Below are 21539 nucleotides of genomic sequence, written 5' to 3'. Positions count from 1 at the left end.
AGAACAGTGAAATGTTGTTCTCTGTTTTGCAAGGACACCATATTTACTTAATAAACACGTATTACTGGTGAGATGCCAGTTCCCTCACTGCTGACAGTGCCTGAACAAGTATACTGCTGTCCAATTTCGCAGTCCCCACAGGAGAACATTTGTGGGGGAGATGGACGTGGCACTTGCACCACTGAAGTGTAAATAGCACAGTACATTCCTCAATTAACAGGAACTCCACCACTTCTCTTTAAAAGGGTCGCTGCACTTGCCATGCCAAAAAAGCCAAGATGTTTGTTGTTCTGGGTTCCTTCAAGGTCAGCAACGTTGCAACAAGAAAACTTGTGCAGTTGTCCAACACCTGAGCTTACACAGGGGTTTATCATCAATTGTATTTGCTGCTTGGACAATTATATGGAGTGCAGATAATGAATTGAATGCAGCAGATCAACCATACTTAAGCTACAGAATAAAAATACGTTTATTAGACCAGACTCAAAGAATCAATAATGCAAGCTGAAGAGAACATCTCCTTTTCATTGTTTGTAAAGCTTAGAAGAACAAACTTTCCCAAGCTGCAGTCTCACAATACGCAGTAAATCAATGCCTTATAAATCCACAACAGAGAAGCCCTGTGGCTAGCACAGAGTTCTCAACAGCAGCACTGGTGAGGTTTATGCAACCAAATTCTTCATCTTGAACAAATTAATGTTTCACCTCTATTGAACATTGAAAAAAACCCCTGACTTAAGTAGCAGTTTTGCATTAAAAACAAACCAAAAAAACCCCCACCCCACAGTATTTTTAGTGACTATTTGTGTTATCCAAGCATGCAAAATAGCAAAAGCTTTGTTCCAAATGAAAAAGGTGGTGTGAAAAACTCCACCTCCAAAGCCCAACACACAGCATTACCTAACACTATTATATGCAGTTATTTTATGGAAGGAAAGCCAGGCCTTGAAGGTCTGCCATGGTCTTGCTGGCCTCCACCATCCTTTAAAGTCAGCAGAACAAAGGTTGTCCGTGATTAGAACTGCTTGCTTTGACTATTACCAGTATGTACATGCAATCTAGGACCTCGGTATTTAAAGCTGAAGTGCCACTTTTATTCAGGTTGGTACACCCACAAAGCAGGAGAAGACTCAAGCTGTCCGCGAATTTTCCTTTTCATACCACGACTTCAAGAATCTCTTTGATCTGTATTTATTATAAAGCTATTAATACATCATTGTTTGATTATACTGTCCCATTCTAGATTTGCATTTGCCTTTTTTTTTCCTACCAAGAGCAATATAAATTGCAGTTAAACAGCAGACCTAAGGGCCTAGAGCTTAGTTGGCAGCTCAAGATTCCACTTGAGTTACAAGCGTTGACCAGTTCTTAATTTGTATTAGCATTTGTAGCACAGTCATGCAAGAGCAGATTTGTTATTAGCATAAAAATGAAAGCACTTGGGAGTGAAATACAGGTTTAGAGCATGCCAGAAGTGTACTTTGAACTCAAATAATAATGTTTAAGGAGGCCTGAAATGATACATGTGCATAGCGAATGAAAGAAGGTAATACTAAACCAAGACCTCAAAGCAGAAAGTACCAAAAGCAACAGGTGCTGAATAATAGCAAGATAGAAAGGTAAATCACTCAGCCTTGCCATTTAACTTCATAAGACACATACATTTATTACTTGACATAGCTAGGTTCATCTATTGCCATATTCTCCAGAAGAAATAACGCAGGTGAACTGCTGTTTTTCTGGAGGGTTGATCTGATGCTCTCCTCCTTTCATTTCAAAGGCTTTCATGAGCTTAGCTGCTCAGAGGCAGCACACTCAGAGCACCTGAAACAGAGAGCAAGCTACTTCCAAAATTATACCAAATGTTCTCCCAAAGCAGAACAGTTTATACTTTGTTTTCTGACCAATGACCAAAGTTGCCACCACCACAGCTCAGAATGGTTATCTTGAACTCATCTTTTCTGTACTTAAGCTCTTTGGGAAAGACACTGCATTATTTTTGTGCAGTATCTACTTGAAACTGCTACGAGACAAGCAAAAGTCCTGATTTGAATAAGAGTTCTCACTCTTGTAAAGGCAAAGCTACACTTCAAGTTTGCTGCAAGTGTTCACGAAGCAATCACAGTTTAATATCCCATTTCTTCAGCTGAATGCCCCAAAGAAGTCAATGCATCAAACCTCATGCAGGATTTATGTATACACTAGCCACAAACACTCAAAAAAAAAAAAGAAAAATCACTCTGCCCCCACTGTGTTTGGTGGATTTTTTTGTAATTAAGGAGCCAATGGGGTAAAATAGCTATTTACTTTCATTCATGGTAATTTATATAGGATAAACTGTTTAAAAAAAGGCCTTTGAGACTGAATAAGGGAAAACAGCACAGAATGCTCAAAAAGAATTCTACATTTTTTTCTCCTGCCTATAGATGAGCAAGGCAACCCAGCCAAAGAACAAATAAATTCCTTTTCTTCTGATGATCTACGTGTTGATTCTTATTAACACTTACCTGAGAACATGAGGAAATATCTTTAAAATTCTTTTCAAGCACAACAGATTTAGTGTCCGGGCTGATGAGGTTAACTTCAAACCTTCCAACCTGGGACATGGTGGGGGGAGAAAAATAAATCTATTTTATGACTGTCCTGGAGGCACAACATTAACAGCAACAAAAATGTCACAATCTAGCCCTTTCTTGTTCACATAGAATACCTTCAGCACAACAGCTTACTCAGCAGGAACAAGGGTGCCATAATTCAGCCTATGTTGAGTAAGAACATTTCAGCAAGAACAATACACTTGGTTGAATAGGAAAAAGACTTGGAAAGAAGACAGGGTTTTGTTTTTTCTTTCCCCTCCCTCCCTTTTCTTTTCAAGTTATTTTGGTCCAAAGATCACATGTTTGACAGACAATACTAAAACCTTTAGTAAACAATGTGGGTAAATTAAAAGCCGCAATAAAAACCAGAATTTGTAGGTTTTTTTTTTTAAACTACACTGTAGATCAGCTAAGAAACTATGTTGATCTTAAGGTGATATTTTTGTTTTTGTCCAAATTCCAGATGAGAAAGAGGAGGCTCCGCAGCAAGCTATCTCTCAGCTTTCCCAAACTGCTGCTCAAGCATATGGAACTTATTCCATAGAGCTTGGGCAGTTTCTCGGCTAAATCCTTTTCATTACTAGTGATAGCTGCGGCTTTCTAAAGGGCAATGCATTCTCACTTCAGTTAGCATTTCCCCAAAAGAACAGAAGGCAAGAATGATCTTTAAAGCAACTGGAAAGACAAAACCCAGGCATTTAGCCCCCTGTTATTTTAAGGTCCAAAGATCCTTCCTTTTATGGGTCACCTCCTTTAAGTGTCCTTTTGTTTTCTCAGTACAAGCTCTGAAGATGTCAAATGCACTTTGGGCAAGAGAAGAAATAACCATGGCATCTGAAGGAAGAAGCCTTCAGTGCAGAGACCTTTGAGTACTCATCTGGGAAAGACAAGGTGAACATCAGTACAAGTTATCGTAAAGCAGCTGGCTCAAACATAAGGCTGTGAAAGCCTTATGTGAAGTTGTGAGCTTCTTTTTAACGGCACAAAAAAAGAGGATTTGTTCACATGGAAGTCTTCATCAATTCTCTTTTTGAAAGAATATGCATTTTTTTCAGCTATGTCCCAGATTCCACCAATACAGATGAACCACGACTGCATATAAAACAATAATTTCCCTAGGAACTCTGCTCCTGTAATTAATTACTCCATAAGTAATTCATTTTTCTTAAAATTTACCTGAGCTCATGAGTTGAGGTGACTTCCTTAAGAAAGTTCAGCTACTTGTGTTCCAATCATTTATGAACAGATACATGAATATTTATGACAAATCATGAAACCCCACTGGATCCATACTACTTATGTTGTAAAACTTGCCTCGGCTTCAAACTGCACAGGGGAGGATATGGTGCAAAACCAACCAGAAATTGCTCATTCTAGGACACACCTGAAACAACATCGTCCTGTTCTTCTCCGAGTCGGAGGGCTGAACATGACTGGGTGCACTTGCGTGTCTTCTGCGCGGCTGTATTTTCAGGTTTGTGTCATGAACTTTTCTTTGCATAACTGCAGTGACGCTGCTGCACCGGGAGCGAAACTCTTGCTGTTCGTCAAAGCCAGAGTCCTCCAAAATTCGTTCTGGGAAGGAGCCGCGAGTGCTGGCCAGGTTGGTTAAGTTGGTCTGGCTGCCGATTGTAAACATCGCAGCGTGCCCTGTGGTGTTATTTGGGCTGTCCAGCTCCTCAAATGGGCTATCTGATGGAGAAGCTGGCGCATTTCCTTCACACAGGGGTAAGTCCAAACTTGACTCGTTATTCCGCTGCTCGTTTAATAGTTTCAGACGCTGGCGCTCATGAAGGCTGAATTTCTCAATGCAGTCATCAATTAGTGTGGAGGGCGCTTTCTTGTGAGCCACTGTCACCTTTCCACAGTACAAGACCTCAAATTTTTGAGAGTCGTAGAAGGCATCTTCACTATCCTTACTTGGTTTGGCATCTTCTTTCAGTGCTGCTTTGGAGACTTGTCTTATGCTGCTGATGACATCGGGAACCTGAGGGACAGTTTGAAAGGTCTGTTTAGAGGCCACAAACGAGACAGCACAGACAGGGATACATCAAACATTTGTTAATGTAAGTATTTACACAAGTTCTCCCTTTAGTAGAGCGCCACTAGCTTCTTGGCTGACAATATAAAAATAGTCAATTCTGAATTCTGTATAGACAATTTATGCAGTGGACACAAAACAAATAATTTCTAATTTTTTTTACTGGAACCTGTTTCAGAACAGAAGGTTTTAAATTACCAGAAGGTCTACTGACAAATGTTCACTTTGGTTTTTTTTTAAACACAGAATGCCTTCTCTTTTCTGTAGCCCTTTTCCCAAACCAGCATCTCTTGCTGATGTATTTTGCATAGGGCCATCAATGTTTCTTTGTTTTTATTTTGCAGAAACAGGTATTCCATTCTTAGTACAGTTGAAGAAATAGTTTTGTGAAAAAGAGACTAGAAGTACACATCAGTTTCAACTGACATTTTTGGAATAAAGGTAGCAAGCATATAGAAATTATATTGAAGTACCATGTACAATTGTATTAGTTCTCATTTATGATCAACTACAAAAACCTCACCCCATCCTTCCTATGGCATAGATTACTTTAAGGTCACACTTCCCTGCTGTCACAGTCATCTTGCAATTAAGCAACACACCCAAATTGCTCTTCTCCTCCATCACTCTTACCTATAGATTCCCACTATACTCTGTAGCACCAAACTGCACATCTCCAGTAGAAACTCTCGATTTCAGCCCTATATTACCCAGTCTTTTAAGGCCACCTGGTTCTTCTTCCATCTTATCTCAACCACCTTGTGAAGATGTCTGCCTCAATCAACAATACCATAATATCAACATATTTCATATGCAAGCTCCTTTTTCATTTTGCCTTCACTAAAGAAAACAAGCATTTGTCCAACTCTACTGACTGCAGATCAGAGTGATTCTAGTTGTTCTTTTGACAGTACCTACCTCTGCTTAACCAAACCTCTTTCTCACCAGGTCTCATCTTCTCTGGAAGGAGAATGAATGGCACCACATTACACGCACTGGGGAAGTAGTGGCCAAGAGAGAATATCTATCTGATTTTCTTTGTAAAATAAATTGGTTCTCAACACTTACCCAATCTAATGCAATCTAGCAATAGCTTTTTTATTCCATACAGCTTCCTACCATATCTATAATATTTGATTATTTGTTTCAAACTATTTTTTATTTTAAAAAAGACTCTGAAGTCACAACTTGGTAAATATCTCTCTTAGAAAAAAGAGATACTACAGCATCTCTTCCTTTGAGTCAAATGATACCAGTTGCAACTTGCTAATGAGGCAATAATCTCGTATGCCAACACTTTTGCAAGTCATAGTGGAAAATTACCTCATCTTAATCCCCGTCTCCCATGATGCACTCCTCATCCATTGGGCATTCAACTCAAATCTGCTTCCAGTTCATTTATTGCAAAATGAAGTTCAATTACCCTAAGATCTACTGACCGTTTGGCTTTCATCCCTATAGATGTCATCATCATCTCAGTTTTCAGTGAGGCTAAAAGTTAGTCTTGATATGACACGTTACCAGAGTGTATTTAATCTCCACTTGCTCTCACTACCAGGCTGCTTTACCATCACCCAAGGTGCGTTTCCTCCTGGCCATGCCAGCTCAGCTGGACATGGACAATTCTCACTTTATACATGACGGTTCATATTCCAAGATGTAGCTCTTTTTTTACTTATCAGTCCTCGTATTCTTTCTATAGTCTATGCTTAAAGGAGCTCTAGAATGTAAATCTCTTAGCTCTCTATTTTGGCAAAATTCACAAGCTAGTTGTCTTTTAATTAACGTTTCCCTTGTTAGAATCCAGAACAGGAAAATTCACTTATATTTCTATTCAAAGTACAGTGCCAAATGGTAATTCTATCCAAAATGCATAAATTCTACATGCAGTCAACTAGAATAAACGACATCAGCTGCTTAATCGGCAATTTGGATTTTTTTAAAAAGTGTACTATCACTTCCACTCCAATAACCAGGTTCTGCCACATGCCCATCACTTTTAACATAAAAGACTGGAGAAGAAATTCCTAATTCTTTCTAATAACAGTCAACAGCCTCCGAACACATCCTATCCCTCCCTCCCTGATCTGTCAATGTGCAGATAGGCTGGGGATAAGGCACTACCAACTATACCACAATAGGATGCCCCATCCTATGGGATGCCCCATCCCCTCCTCTCTCGGAGATCTTCCCCACAAGCATACACACAGAGTTTTAAGTAACTGCAATTTATTAAAAAACCAAAACAAAACAACACAACACACCCTACCATCCTGCTATTTATCACTTGATTTTATTTGCATCTTTTCCAGCTCGTGCATGCTCTTCAGATACTAGTATTCGAGTCACAAATACTATTTCACAGTCCCTGCTCCTTGTATAGCTTTTGCTTCTATCTACCATATGAATTGCTACAGGATTTTCACTTCAGCATTGAAGGACCCCAGCATTAAAACAGAAGTTTCAGCTCATACTGCTTCAGCTAACCCTTACTCCCTGCTTTGTTTACAAACTTTTTTACAAACTATGTTATTTTTTAGAGTACACCCTCATCAATATCCACTTTTTTCCTGTTTTTCTACCTATCCACAGAACTGAGACCCACTTAATTTCCACAGTCAACAATACTTTTCTTTATACAGATGAAAACAATGTAATACAGGGATATCACAATAGATAAGAAATATCTGTCAGGATGTCCAGAACCAGTTCCAGATGCTTGTTGGTTGTTTCACAGATTCTCTAGATAGTATGGTGTGAAAAACAGCTCCAAATATAAGATGCAAGACAGACCCTAACATTGCTAAGCAATTAGTCATACATACGGATTTTATTGATCTTCAGTGTACAGGAATAACTGTACACTGATGACAATGTGCCAGGTTGTACTATTAGACCTGACCCTCTTCACTTCTAGAGTGATACAACCTTATCAAGAACCAAGGGCCACTGCCATCTGACACACACATGATCAGATTACAAAATTTTCATTCAATGTTTTGACTTTGGGCAAAAACTGTAACTGGGATCAAGTGGAGTCTAAACAAGAGTTTGCATCTATGTTTTCGTGAAATGCAAGACACAGGAAAAGTTACACAATTATCAAGCATAGCAACCATCCCAATATGGTTTTTTACACATTTCTTTGGCATATATAATTGGTTTTTTTGATATTTTGCTCCTCTGTATAGCAACAAGCCCCAGTCACAAAAGTGTCGCCATCAACATTGTGTAACTTTTTTGGATTTGGATATGAACTTATTACCTGTTCACGGTGAAATTTCAGGGCAAAGTTAGACAATAGGATAGTAAGCAGAATGGAGATTTTAAAATACTGAATTAACAGGATGAAACTGCTTAACTACTTTAGAAATCAGTTTAGTAATTTTAAGACGACAGACTCCTGAAACATTCAAAACTTATTGATATGTTTCCAAGTTCTAGTATTTTCCTGCAACAGTCTCATGAAATTAAGCAGCCACAGGTGAGAAAGAGGATTCTTATTCCTGAAACCCACAGAGCCATTGCAGATTCTCCTGGACATATACTACCAGCTGTTATAGGAGAGAAAAATCAGTTAAATCAGTTATCACATAGTTTTTCAGCATCCACCTGTATATGAAGAAAATAAATCCTTAAAATATTTAAGGAATTAATCTATTTAACATACTAACAGAATCACAGAGTGGTTGGTGTTGGAAGGGATCTCTGGAGATCACCTAGTCCAACCCACCTGCTAAAGCAGGGTCACCCAGAGCAGATCACACAGGAATGTGTCCAGGTGGGTTTTGAATGTCTCCAGAGAAGGAGACTCCACAACCTCTCTGGGCAGCCTGTTCCAGGGCTCTGGCACCCCCAAAGTAAAGAAATTTCTCCTCGTGTTTAAAGGGAAGCCCTGTGCTTCAGTCTGTGCCCGTTGCCCCTCACGCTGTCGTTGGGCACCACTGAAAAGAGTCTGGTCCCATCCTCCTGACATCCACCATTGAGATATTTATATAAGCATTGATAAGGTCCCCTCTCAGCCTTCTCTTCTCCAGGCTGAACAGACCCAGCTCTCTCAGTCTCTGCTCATAAGAAAGATGCTTTAGGCCCCTAATCATCTTTGTAGCCCACCACTAGACTCGCTCCAGTAATTCCTTGTCCTTCTTAAACTGGGGAGCCCAGAACTGGATGCAGTACTCCAGATGCAGCCTCAAATTTTTGTTGTCAAGCCTTGAAGATAGTTGTGTCAAAGAAGGAGGCTGGAGCAGAGGGGGACAGGCAGTGTATTTGCAGGATGAGAGAGGGACACTTCCAGTCCAAACAAACCAAGTGGTGCCAGTGATGGGACAATGCCAGAAACCTTGATTTTCCTGTGCTTTGCCTCCCCCAAGTCACAGAATCACAGAATGTTAGGGATTGGAAGGGACCTCAAAAGATCATCTGGTCCAATCCCCCCGCCGGAGCAGGAACACCCAGATGAGGTTACACAGGAAGGCGTCCAGGTGGGTTTTGAATGTCTCCAGAGAAGGAGACTCAACAACCTCCCTGGGCAGCATGTTCCAGTGTTCCGTCACCCTCACTGAGAAGAAGTTTCTTCTCAAATTTAAGTGGAACCTCTTGTGTTCCAGCTTGAACCCATTACCCCTTGTCTTACTGTTGGTTGTCACCGAGAAGAGCCTGGCTCCATCCTCGTGACACCCACCCTTTATATATTTATAAACATTAATGAGGTCACCCCTCAGTCTCCTCTTCTCCAAACTAAAGAGACCCAGCTCCCTCAGCCTTTCCTCATAAGGGAGATGCTCCACTCCCTTAATCATCTTTGTGGCCCTGCGCTGGACTCTCTCCAGCAGTTCCCTGTCCTTCTTGAACTGAAGGGCCCAGAACTGGACACAATATTCCAGATGAAGTCCCATGGTCTAGGAGCCTATCACCCTTTTCCGAGTACTGCTGGGCAGAGGAGGAAAAAGATGACTACGTCCCAAAGGGAGCTGCAGAGGGCTCCTCATGCAGAAAGGTAGGAGCCAATGGTGCCATGCCAGGACAGCAGTTCCCAAACCAGAAGGAGAAAACAAAAGCGTAATGAAGGCCATGCCTATAAGTATTATTCCTGAAGTTTCCCTAAACTGTTGAGGAGCAGCAGACTATTACGTGAAGTGGGAAAAAAAAAAAATATTACGTCCCCCTTCCCCCCCAAAAAGCACCAAAATTTTTAAAAAGTACAGAAAAGTACAGTGATAGGACAATACAAGCTTGTTAGAGACAGATGAATTCCCAGTCTATACAAATTAAATTGACAAGCATCTCAAACTGACATTCTAAATGTTAATTGTCCAATATATTGTATTTACTGACCACAGAATGTAAAGAGTCTGTTAACTTCTTACTTTAAATGGTTAAGAGAAGAAAAGGGTGAGCTCCCAAAATAGAATCTGCAAGGTCCTTAAGAGCTAAAACCCAGGAGCACTTATGTCACCAGGCAAAAAAAAAATGAAAAGTTTTCAGAAAAACAAACAAAAATCCTGACAAGCTTCATGAAGAATTAGATAGATATGTTTTATTATCTAGATGAGAGGAGTAACCAACATGCTTATTCAAATATGTTGGAACAGCACACAAAGCTTTTTCTAGTACAGCAGTGACCTTATGCTTACACAGTTACGGGCACACTGAACTCCATCAGGTTTTAATAAATTGATACCAAACAAAATGGAACTAAGAGCTTCAGATGAGCTTTTCTCCCATCTGGCATGTCAAGAGCTGCACATGCCTGTCGGGAGACAACAGCGGCATGTGAACTTTAAGACCCTTGAAACAGTACTCATAGTAACTCCTAAGTCCCTGAATAGAGCCAAGAGAACTCGGAGGAACAAAGATCCTTCTTCAGGGCCTGTACCAAAACCCCCACAAATTAATGCTAATTCCAGCTCTGCAGTTCATAGGCTCCATCCAGTTCTGTCCCTTGTGACCAGAACTACAACAGGGCCAATATATAACGGGGAGCAAACACCTTCCTTGCGCTTTAGTAGCACACTATTCAAAGTGCATGTGAATAGTACTGCCAAGAACTATTCTACTATACACCAAGAAACTTCACCATGTTCAATACAGGAAGGTGTTTTCACGTTGGAAATATCAGTTTAACTGATGTAACTAATGGAAGCTCTTCTGACTTGATTAAAACCAAAGAGAGGAAGATATATAACATCAAATTAAAACTTTTATGTCATGCAACGAGTGTTTTATAAACATTAATTCTAACTTTATCAACCCTGCCTTAAAACCCCCAGAAAGAACTTGAGTTGTGAAGTGTTTATCACCAATATCTTGAAGTTGCAAAACAGAGAGGCTATCAAGCCTACTAAATCATGCATACTGCAGCATAACACCAGCACAATTTATGACAACTCTGCAATAGGCAAAGTATCTCCATGGTGATACTGCATGCTTTCTTGTATAGTGGTGACAGAAGCTGAAGCATTTAAAAAAATATACTCCCTTTGAGTTTACAACAGCCTCCGGTGAGCAAAGGTGGAGCTCCCATTTTGCTGGAAGAATAACATTCAAATGCATCCCGCAGTAATTACCAAATTTTAACCCAAAGTTAAAACTTGAATGCTGCAGATATTGCAAAGAACAAAATTCACTTGCTGTATCTCATTATTTCCACAGCTGGACAGAATTTCACTGTGCAGAGAAGCTGCAGCTCTTGCTAGTTTGTCTCTAGCTTCTACATGGAAAATTTCAGTCTGGAACTTATTAACAAAGCAGAGCCCCTCTTCATACCATAAGGCTTATAAACATTAGTCTGTGAAGTACTAATCTAACAAACATGCCTAGCAAATTAGGCTCCTTAATGACAGGAGTTCCAGCAAGGCGATTATTTCCAAAGCAAGGAAGAAGCTTGGCTCCTCTCACTCCACCACCATGGCAGCTGCAGTGCCAGATCCCTTCCACCATGCAAAGAGACGCGAGATGAATGAACTTCACACCTGCACGTTAGGAGAGGCTGGTACCTTCTGGCATGAGCTCCAGTTCAGAAGCACAGGCGTGTCCAAGCAAAACCGTCACAGCACTTCGGTGTCACAAACACGAGGACTCGGGAGAAGATTTTGATGATAAGTGAGTGCACAAAGACCACCCCCCCTCACAAAGGGCTGTCAGGGCTGCCGCAGCATTTCCTCAGGCTCGGTTCGTGATACCACGGCACAGCGAGAGCTCCGTGCAGCAACCGTGATGCTTCCAAAGCCAAACATTTCCTGACGTTGGGCTGGAAGTACGTGTGCTGCCTTGGATTTGAATAACGAGTCCCACTCATGATCCAGTTGCGTATATTAAAAAAAATGAACAAAAGAGAAACAGGATACCAACCAGAAATCAACGCCCTGTGTTTTGCCAGGTATTGAAAGAGTTTGACATCTATCAATTAAAAACAAGCGCAGCACTAGAAAAAATTAGGAGTTTTTGTACAGCAGTCAGACACGACTCTCAGCATAAAGCTGCATATCCACAAGGCAGGAGAACCCAGCCACAGCAGTGAAACAGCAACAGAGACAAAATGAGCCACATATCACATCCCGTTATGTATCACATATTCAGAGGTGAAGTTCTTATCTTACACAAAAACACACCCAAATGCAAGCCAAAGTGCAGCTATCAATGACTCTTCTCAACCAGAAAGAAGGGTGGGAGAAGGAAGAAAAACAAAACCCAAAAACACACAACTGTTTTAACTGCTATAAATGTTTTTAGTGCCATCCAGTTAGTACAGCACTGATCATCCAGACATGGCTTCTAAATCTACAGCAATCTGCTGTTTCACATGCTGGTGACAGTATTCCACTTAGCAGCTTTCACCATTAAAAACGTATCTTTCCAATAAAGAGATAAAAGTCTAGCTCAGAGTGATCCAATTTATGCAGTCACACAAGCAATTTGTTGACTTAGTTTATGCTAGAAATATTTAGAAACCAGAATTTGTCTCCGTCGGCCGAAGGAAAACTGACCATCTTCAGTTTTACAGAAACAAGGAGAATTTGTAGCCAAAAGAAATGTTGCCACAAAGGGAAAAGAATTACAGCTGAATTGCTAAACATTTCTATAACCCACCTGCACTTAGTGTACTTCTAAAAATACAGTTTAGAAAACACAAAGTCAGGTTCTCAGCAGGCAGTAATAAGCATCTGCTCTCAACTCTGATTCATTCTGCTGCAAGTCTGGGCTAACACAACACAAGCACAGTAGCAGGAAAGCTGGAACACAGGGGCTGGCAAAGAAAAGACCCAGTTAAAGCAGCTTTTGGAGCTTCAATCTGATAGTCACCCCTGGCAGCCAGTGCTTTCACATTTCTGGCGTTCTCTACAGGTATAGTTGAGAAAGCCAAAGCTTACAGCAGCTGAACACACATGAGGAACAAGCCGAAAACCCATTAAAGAACTGCATATAACAAAGTTTTGCTTTCAGGAGACAGGGTCTGTATTTCTTTTTTTCAGGTGACTGCTCAGGACCCGATTAGGTTTGTTTCTCAAGAACAACTACAGAACAAGGCACTTAATTTTACTCTGACATTTAACCTCATGCCACATATTGGGGAGATCACATATTCCTGCTGAAGGAAAAGCTGAAGATGACCACTAGACCAGCCTAAGGGGGGAAGGATTTTTAGACGGACAAGCTAAAATAAAACGAAATAAAATTCAGTTCTCAAAATAATTCTTCCTTGAGATCAACTCAGGAATTACCTATGCTGTTTCATTTTAATATAGTCAACAAGCAGAAAAAAGTCTACTGCAGTTATACGGCTTATGCTTAGAGAACCCATCACATTACCTAATTTGCTGCTGGAAACTTGTGGATCACCTAACACGTTTCGTGTGCTACACACGTGCCCAAGATGCTGCTTTGCCAAGTATCCAAATAAGCGATATAACGACAGAAGGTGGATCAAGTTACTTAATGGGAAAGAATGTGTAAGAGTTACAAGATTGTTTGGATGCCTGAGCAGACAACAGATGCCTTTTTTTAAACTTGCACGCAAGCAGTCTGCAGTGGTATATCAAAGAACTTCAGTGACGGCAGTGACAGCACAGTGCAACAGGAACATTAAGTAAAGAAGGTTCTTGCGTTTAGTATTTTGCTCCTATGCTTATGCCAGACTGATGCTTTTCCACCTTTCAGATACAGCTCACACACTCTGCTTGAATACTTTGCAACCCATAGGAAGTGTCAGTACAGGGCCCTCATGATGATCCTTATGATCTTTGAATATGTAGAATAGTAAGTCTCAGTTCACCTACCAGCTATATACTTTGAGCGTTTGTAAGCATATGGAAAGTTTATTTACAAGTTCAGGACATAGCTCCCAGTGAAAGATTTAGCAAAGTACAGCTTGCTTGTAACATCAGTTCATCTTGAACTTTCTAACTGCTTCAACCCAAGTTTTTCCAAATTATAAAAGCACAAATTCAGATATAAACTAGGAGTTTTCTCCTGAAAACTCTGCATTTTTAACTTAATTTAGCACTTGATTTTCTAGGAAGATGATGTTTTTTAAGAACTCCATCATATTTAACATATAAGCTATTTTTAAAAGGGTTTTCCTGAGGAGATAAGACTGTCACATGGACAGTCCCCAACAATTAATACATTCTCTGCATTCATTTCCTTTTGGGGGAAAAAAAACCCCAAAAGCTACAGTTGAAAAGCTGATTGAAGTATTTTGCCCATTTATGGTCACTATCCACATCTCAAACACAGGTCAGAAGAAAGTGAAGTTCATTTTAGCAGATTCAAGGTGTAAGTGCTAAGACTGAAATAAGTGTTCTACGCACCATGTTCAAGGAAGCGCGAGAGTTTTTTAATTCAGTGGTTTCAGACAGAAGCTCTCAAGATTTTAACTTAAAAGGTGAACTAACATGTTGATTCACTATGGAATGGAGACACCTTGAAATGTCTGTTTTTCCCTAGCCAAGAGATCAAGGTTTCAGGACTCTTCCACAGCAGATAATGATGACTCCTAATGTATCAGCCCAGATACGGTTGAAGACCACTTGCATCTGATTTCCATGGATGGCACCACATTTATAACTTATTTGCTACAATAACCATCTTCTCTTCTATCATAGAAGAAGAGGAGAGTAAGTGGTTAGTAATTCAGCATTTTTTCTGGGAGATGGGAAAAATTACAGACTCTGTTCAGTCTAAGAGATCTAGCAGGTGTCTATGCATTTGGTCTGGAAAAAGTAAGGCACTGCAGTAACTTCTAGCTCCCTTAATGAGGCTAGAAGATCCTCAATGACGTGAAACCAAGAAGTTAAGTCTTCTCCTATCTGATGTTTTCCCAGAAACTCTTGCCTGCAGTGTTGAGAGGTTTCAGACTAAAAACTTCCCTTAAAAAATGGCTCTGCTTATAGAAAGGTGAACATCAAAACCAGTGTCAAGCAGCATGTGACACTGCAGCACTGAGACACAAAGAATCACAGAATCACAGAGTGGTTGAGGTTGGAATGGACCTCTGGAGATCATCTAGTCCAACCTACCTGCTAAAGCAGGGTCACCCAGAGCAGATCGCACAGGAGTGTGTCCAGGCGGGTTTTGAATGTCTCCAGAGAAGGAGACTCCACAACCTCTCTGGGCAGCCTGTTCCAGGGCTCTGGAGCCCTCAAAGTGAAGATGTTTCTCCTCATATTCAGATGGAACCTCCTGTGCTTCAGTCTGTGCCTGTTGCCCCTCATCCTGTCGATGGGCACCACTGAAAAGAATGTGGTCCCATCCTCTCGACATCCGCTCTTGAGACATTTATAAGCATTGATAAGATCCCCTCTCAGCCTTCTCTTCTCCAGGCTGAACAGACCCAGCTCTCTCAGTCTCTGTCCATAAGAAAGGTGTTCCAGTCCCCTAATCATCTTCGTAGCCCACTGCTGGACTTCCTCCAGTAGAGTTACGAAAGTTACTGTTGGGTTCGATACTCCTTTTCTCAAAAGAACATTCACTAAGAAACTGTGGAAAACAAATGCATGCGTGTATCATCAGCGTATACAGAGTAGAAAGTAGTGGATTGCAACCTAACAGCCTTTCAACAGCTTCTCTACCCCTGGCCAAGCAACGTTCATTAGTTTTCAAATACTTTGGAAACACACACCTGTACAAGTTCCAGCTTGTCTGGTTATCTCACAGTTCACAGGAGCAACTGCGTTATCCTGCGACAGTATAAAATGTGCAAGTAACCGGTAGTACAATTAACTTTTCCCAGATAACAACCAGCGAACAACCCTGGCATAAACACAGCGGAAGAGGATTTCAAAGCCATATTGATCCAGATGCTAAATTCCCATCCGCTTGGAGACCAGGTGCTGGGCAGAGCAAGGGCTTCCACCTCACTGGATCTTCTCCAGCATCCAAGTCTTGAATCACCACTTTGCAGGATGGGGGCAGAGGAATATTGAATACTGTGCCTGAAGGCAGAGCTAGCACACCATAAACCACCAAGTGCTGCTCTCACTGCTAGCCACGGTAGTCTAATCTTGTCAATCACTAACACTTAAAAATACTAAGATTTCATCAGCTGCTCATGTTAGTTACAAAAAGAATGAAATACAGTTAGTTTTGGTGTTCAAAAGTAAATTTATACAGCGACAGTTAAATGGGTATTTCAGATTTAACAGCTGAAAGCAATTAAGTGCACAGTTGTTTTACTTTTTCACAGGAGGAATTCCAAAAGAGCTACAGAGTTACAGTTAATAATAATAATATAATAATAAAAACCTCAACCTTCAAGACCCAGGGGCAACAGAAAAGGAAATGCTTTCCCAGGAAGTTTTGAGACAGATGAGTCAACAAAGTAAAGAGACAGTAAAGGTCCTTTCAGAGGGACAACTTCACAAAGCAAGACTCTTACACCAATAGTAGTGCACATGATGAATAATCTAAGGGTCTGATAAAGACCCATGAGACCATTTGCATATATTCCCATGAAGTTTGAGAGAGACTGTTTTGTTTTGATTATGAATCTGGGTTTTATAAAACTGTAGGGAAAACAGGAGCACAAAAACACTCAGTTACTGCGTGAGGAACAAAACACAATAGGTGGTGAACACAGGGAATCAAAACGGATGGGAAGGAGTTGTTTCGGAGGGTACATGGGGAGTTTCTGGCTTTTTTTTTTAGGTGATATTTTCATATATGTCAGGCAAAGTAGACTTCGCAGTGCTTCACTAATTGCTACTGGTAGATACTACTTGTTTCAGTACTGCTAATCTTTATTTTCTCAACTTAGTATGCCTGGTACGTGACAGATGTTTCTGAGGGAGCAGTTGCAGAACATGGCCTGACAGCATACTAAGATTTAGGGGAACAGCTTTTGGAATTGGCTTGAGTCTATGCAGATAAGCAGAACAGGCAGGTTGCATTAACTAGCGCTAACATTGCTAATAATGTTCATAGGAAGAGTGGCATAGGCTTTATCGTGTCCTAGCAATATGATCACAAACATAGGCAGGATTTCTGGAATTTATGTTAGTTATTAAAGCACACTAAAGCCCAAACTGTTTCACCTTATGTGGCAGCATCTTCATCTTAGTAGTACTCTTAGCACATCTTACTATTAGCACATCTTACTTGGGTACGTATATATTAAGGTACTTTCCCTGCATGCACAGGAGAAGGGCAGCACAGCCCCAGTATCCAGGGCCTGGCAAAAGTATGCTTAGATATAACATGGCAATCCCCATAACATTGCTCCTGTCCAGCCTTGAAACTAAACTCCCCTTTCTGGACTGACAGGGAGAGGGTTGGGAAGAATGGTTTTGCCACTGACAGAACAGCATTCTCACAACGTTTAAATGTTATTTGGAAGGATAATATAAATCACATTCACTTCAGATTACCGCAGGAGTTTCTTAAATCACTTCAGCTAAGGTATTACTTGTCATGCTTAGCTGCAATCAAAGCAAGAGATGGCTTCACGTAACTTAAAAGTTTCACAAATAAGCATCTGAGTTTTTTCATAAAAGAAGACAGTTTTATCTAGACTGATGAACTTAAAACTCAATTTATCCACAGATTCATCATGCCACAGCTGAAGGGGTTTTTTAACTTAAAATAGCCTAGATTATGAAATATTTCTTTCTGCAACTGAAAGTCAGTTTGCTGATGAGTTAGCAGTGAACATGTAACTATTAACAGAAACTGGAAAATAAGCTCCCTTAAGGAGTGAACTTCATTCCTCCTGCCCATCAACTCTCCCTCCCCTGGGAAGCTTAGCCTATCTGGGAATTATCTACATCAGGAATTTATTCTTGGTCATATCTGGATGTTCTGTTCTCACTGGAGTCAAGGCTGAAACGTGTTTTGCAAAGCCAGCGAGGAAACGTGTCAGCTGTATCAATAAGAGCAAGTACATTTCGTAATATATCTGTTCTGTGCTTCCCAGCATCACATCTAGGAAGGTAAGGTATGTCTTACCAAGCCGCAGCCTTTTGTGTGGCGGGATTTGCAAACATGCCTTCTAATCTCAGCTGTGACACTCAGAACTGCTTACAAAACAATTCCATACATTTCTATATAGTAGATACTGGTACACTTCAGGGAGGAAAAACAGAAATCTCAACTGCAAGGGTTATCCCAAACATGACAGAAATATACAACACTAGTTAGATTTATTATTCTCTAGGGAGTTTTTAAACCATTTGGCATAATCCCAGGTGCTGTAGTATCTGTTCATGAACTCTCAGGGAGCTGAAGCTAGTAAAGGATACACATTGGCACATTTCTGTGGTTTTGCTCTCAGAAATACTTAACAACTTGCATAAATTAGGTAACTTCAAAACAGAGTTATGATACAATGAAGCAGATATAACAGATTCATAGTTTATCAAGAGAATTTTTATTAGAACTATAAAAATTCAGAAATTAATATGGATAATCGGCTAGCAGCAAAATCTGAAAAACGCATAATTCATTTGAGAAGCCAAATTAGATTCGTAGAGCAAGGTATAATTCATAGGGATTCACATGAATAGAAGTAAAACTGAATATATTAACGCCACCAGAACTTCGGATTCTGTAGTTCTTGGAAGGAACCTACCTGGAAGCTGAAATCATGGTTCATGCAGCTAACAGCTCGGTAATATACGTGTAAGCAGGAAGAGCACATTATTATTGATATGGTATTGGTCCTCTCAAACCAAGCAGAGTTCTGCCTTCAGAGCAAGGATTGATATTTTAAGCCATGATACTAGTTTGGGGAAGAGATAAAAGAGAAAGCAACTCCAGCTGCTAAAAGCAGATCATATTTGCTGTCAACCCCGAAACTCCCAAGCACCTATCAAAACTGCAGCGGAGAAAACAGCATAAGTATTTCTTAACCCGTCAGTTGAGGCAGCACGATTAGAAAGTCTCAGATTTACAAAAATTACCCAAGCAGTGACAAGAGGACAGACGAAACTCCCACCAGGAGGGGAGCCCCCCTAAATGGCTGGTCCTTAGAAGGATTCTTATGTACAGCTGGGAAAGAAGAGAGAAATGTACCTGGAAACTGAAAAGCTGAAGAGCTTCCCCACCACCACCTCCCCAGTATTTTCTCAAGATATCACACCAAAAATGTTTATACCTAATTATCTATCATTATAGATGCATATGAATTATGCGGACACAGTTATGTTTCTACAAGTCAGATGCTCACAACCACAGAATGTAAGGACATACTTCCACACATCCATTTACAAAAATCGTCAAGTTTTGCCACCCCAGCTTTACCCAGCACTTTCACAGGCTTTGTGTGCAGGCTGTCCTGTCCCTAAATACAGACTAAGAACTGCCGCTGTAAGACTCATCCTGCTGCTCATAAAATGGCGTTTCAGAGCTCTTAAGTCTCTAGATAACTTAAAAATATCTAACATACTGAATAGGGGAGGGAGCTGCTTTTTATAATACAACAGGTCCCTTTGTCACATTAAGAACAAAGCTGTATTTATATAATTCCACCACTTATCTGAACACCACCCCGCGCTATTTAGCAAAACACACACCGTGCTTTTGTGATAAAACACCCCGGGCTAAGGCGGCTCTATCTTCCCACCGGGACATAAACATCCATCCATCCTGAGCCCCGTTACAGGCACGGCAGGTTAGGGCCAGAAACAGCCAATTTCAGGTTTATGCACTCAGCTTGGATTTAATCAGCAGCTGCTCAGTAAAGCCTCCGCACGCCTGCAAGTCTGAAAGAGCACCAGCTGAGGGACTAAACATTTTTAGACGGATGCTGCTTGCATAGCATATTAATACAAAACTAATCAAATCATGTACTGTGCTTAAGTCCTGCGTTTACTTTGACAGACTAAGATGACAAAAAAGGACGAAACAAACGTGATGATGGAAGAGACAGCCTGAGAACAAATGAGGGATCCAATGCTTGGTTGAAGTTTTTTTGTGGTTTTTGTTCTTGTGTTGTTTGGTTTGTTTGGTGTGGTTTCTTTTTTTTTTTTTTTCTTTTCTGACTGAAAATTGCAGAACAAATGTAAACCCCCTATGTTTTCCCCCAAAGAGTTAAATTTCCTCAACTTTAGTACTCTCCACTGTTGCAACCTTGTGCCAGCTGTGGTCAAGGAGAGTTATTAGAATACCTACAAGATTAGCTTATAGGGCTGAAAGAAACCCTGCATCCCGCACACAGGGAAAAGGGACATGTCAAAATAAATCAGACCTCAAGTTTCCTTTTCGAAGTAGAGACTTCTAACCACTCTTCCAGCTCCAAAAAAGCAGGTCCAGGAACCTGCAAACCCCTCTCAGCTAATTAAAAACTGGATGGTGCGTTGGACGTAGGTGGCGATGTTTTTGGTAGCAGGGGTGGCCTCTGTGAGGAGAGGCCGGGGCTGCCCCGTGCGGGACACAGCCGGTTCCAACCCACCCACCACAGAGCATGGCTGGGCCCATCGGCCAAGGCGGTGGCACCCAGAGGAAAATTGTTTTAAGAAAGGGTAGGAAAACAAAACAAACCAAACAAAAAAAACCACAACAAAAACAAACCCCAAAACAAACAAACAAAAAACAAAACAAAAAAAACCACAACAAAACAAAACCAAAAACAATGACAACAAAAAACCACCACCACAGGCAGAGTGAGGAAGAAAGTGTGAGGAACAGCCCTGCGGACACCACGGTGAGAAGAGGAAAAGCTTCATGGTGGAGCAGAGATGCCCCTGGAGGAGGCCAGGCTGGATCGGGCTTTCCCAGTGAGGGCAGCAGCCCGTGGGGGACCCACGCTGGAGCAGGGGAACAGCAAGAGGAGGAAGGAGCAGCAGAGAGGAACTGTTATGGACTGACCCCAACTCCCACCTGCCATCTCCCTGCGCCGCTCAGGGAGGGGAGGAAGTAAAGGAGCCAAACGAAAGAGTGAAGTTAAGCCCAGAAAAGAAAGGGCGAGTGGAGAAATATTACATTTTGTCTTTCTCAACATCCAAATCTACTTTAATTGGCAATAAAGGAAACTGATTTTCCCCCAAGCTGAATCTGTTTTGCCCGTGATGGTAACTGGTAAGCGATCTCCCTCTGTCTTTGCCTCAATCCACAAGCTTTTCCACCCTATTTTCACTGCCATCCTGGTAGGGTGTGAGTGAGCAGCTGGGTGGGTGTCTGGCTGCTGGGTCGAGGTTAACCCAGCACAGTTAAAAACCAGAGCCACGATTTTCATCACCATCCACATGCTGCCAAGTAAACTTTTGTTTTGTTTTGTTTTTTCCTTCTGTCAAACACAGACTGTTTTAACACCTGGATTTTTCAGGCTGTTACACAGCATAGCATGGATGACCAATGTAGCAACAGCCGCTGAACTGAGAAGCCAATACAGGTCCTGCCATGTGCCTTTGCTACTGGTGGCTGACGGACACACCAACAGGGCACACTTCAAACATGAACACAGAAAA

The 21539-nt window shown here is 41.1% G+C and overlaps 1 protein-coding gene across 1 annotated transcript in view; it reads right to left on the bottom strand.

The window, feature by feature from the left end:
• The window catches only part of TBC1D4 (TBC1 domain family member 4), a 111182-nt gene that overhangs the window by 43166 nt on the left and 46477 nt on the right, over positions 1 to 21539 (bottom strand). Inside the window, exons 2-3 of the mRNA XM_065631485.1 lie at positions 3982 to 4584; positions 2508 to 2597 (exon numbers count right to left, since the gene is read on the bottom strand). Of these exons, the coding sequence (XP_065487557.1) occupies positions 2508 to 2597; positions 3982 to 4584 (693 nt within the window). The remainder of the gene's footprint in view (positions 1 to 2507; positions 2598 to 3981; positions 4585 to 21539) is intronic.

The sequence above is a fragment of the Caloenas nicobarica genome, chromosome 1 (assembly GCF_036013445.1).
Source record: "Caloenas nicobarica isolate bCalNic1 chromosome 1, bCalNic1.hap1, whole genome shotgun sequence".
Lineage (NCBI taxonomy): Eukaryota > Metazoa > Chordata > Aves > Columbiformes > Columbidae > Caloenas > Caloenas nicobarica.
Note: the sequence above shows the minus strand (reverse complement) of the source record. Positions and strands in the feature narration are given on the sequence as shown.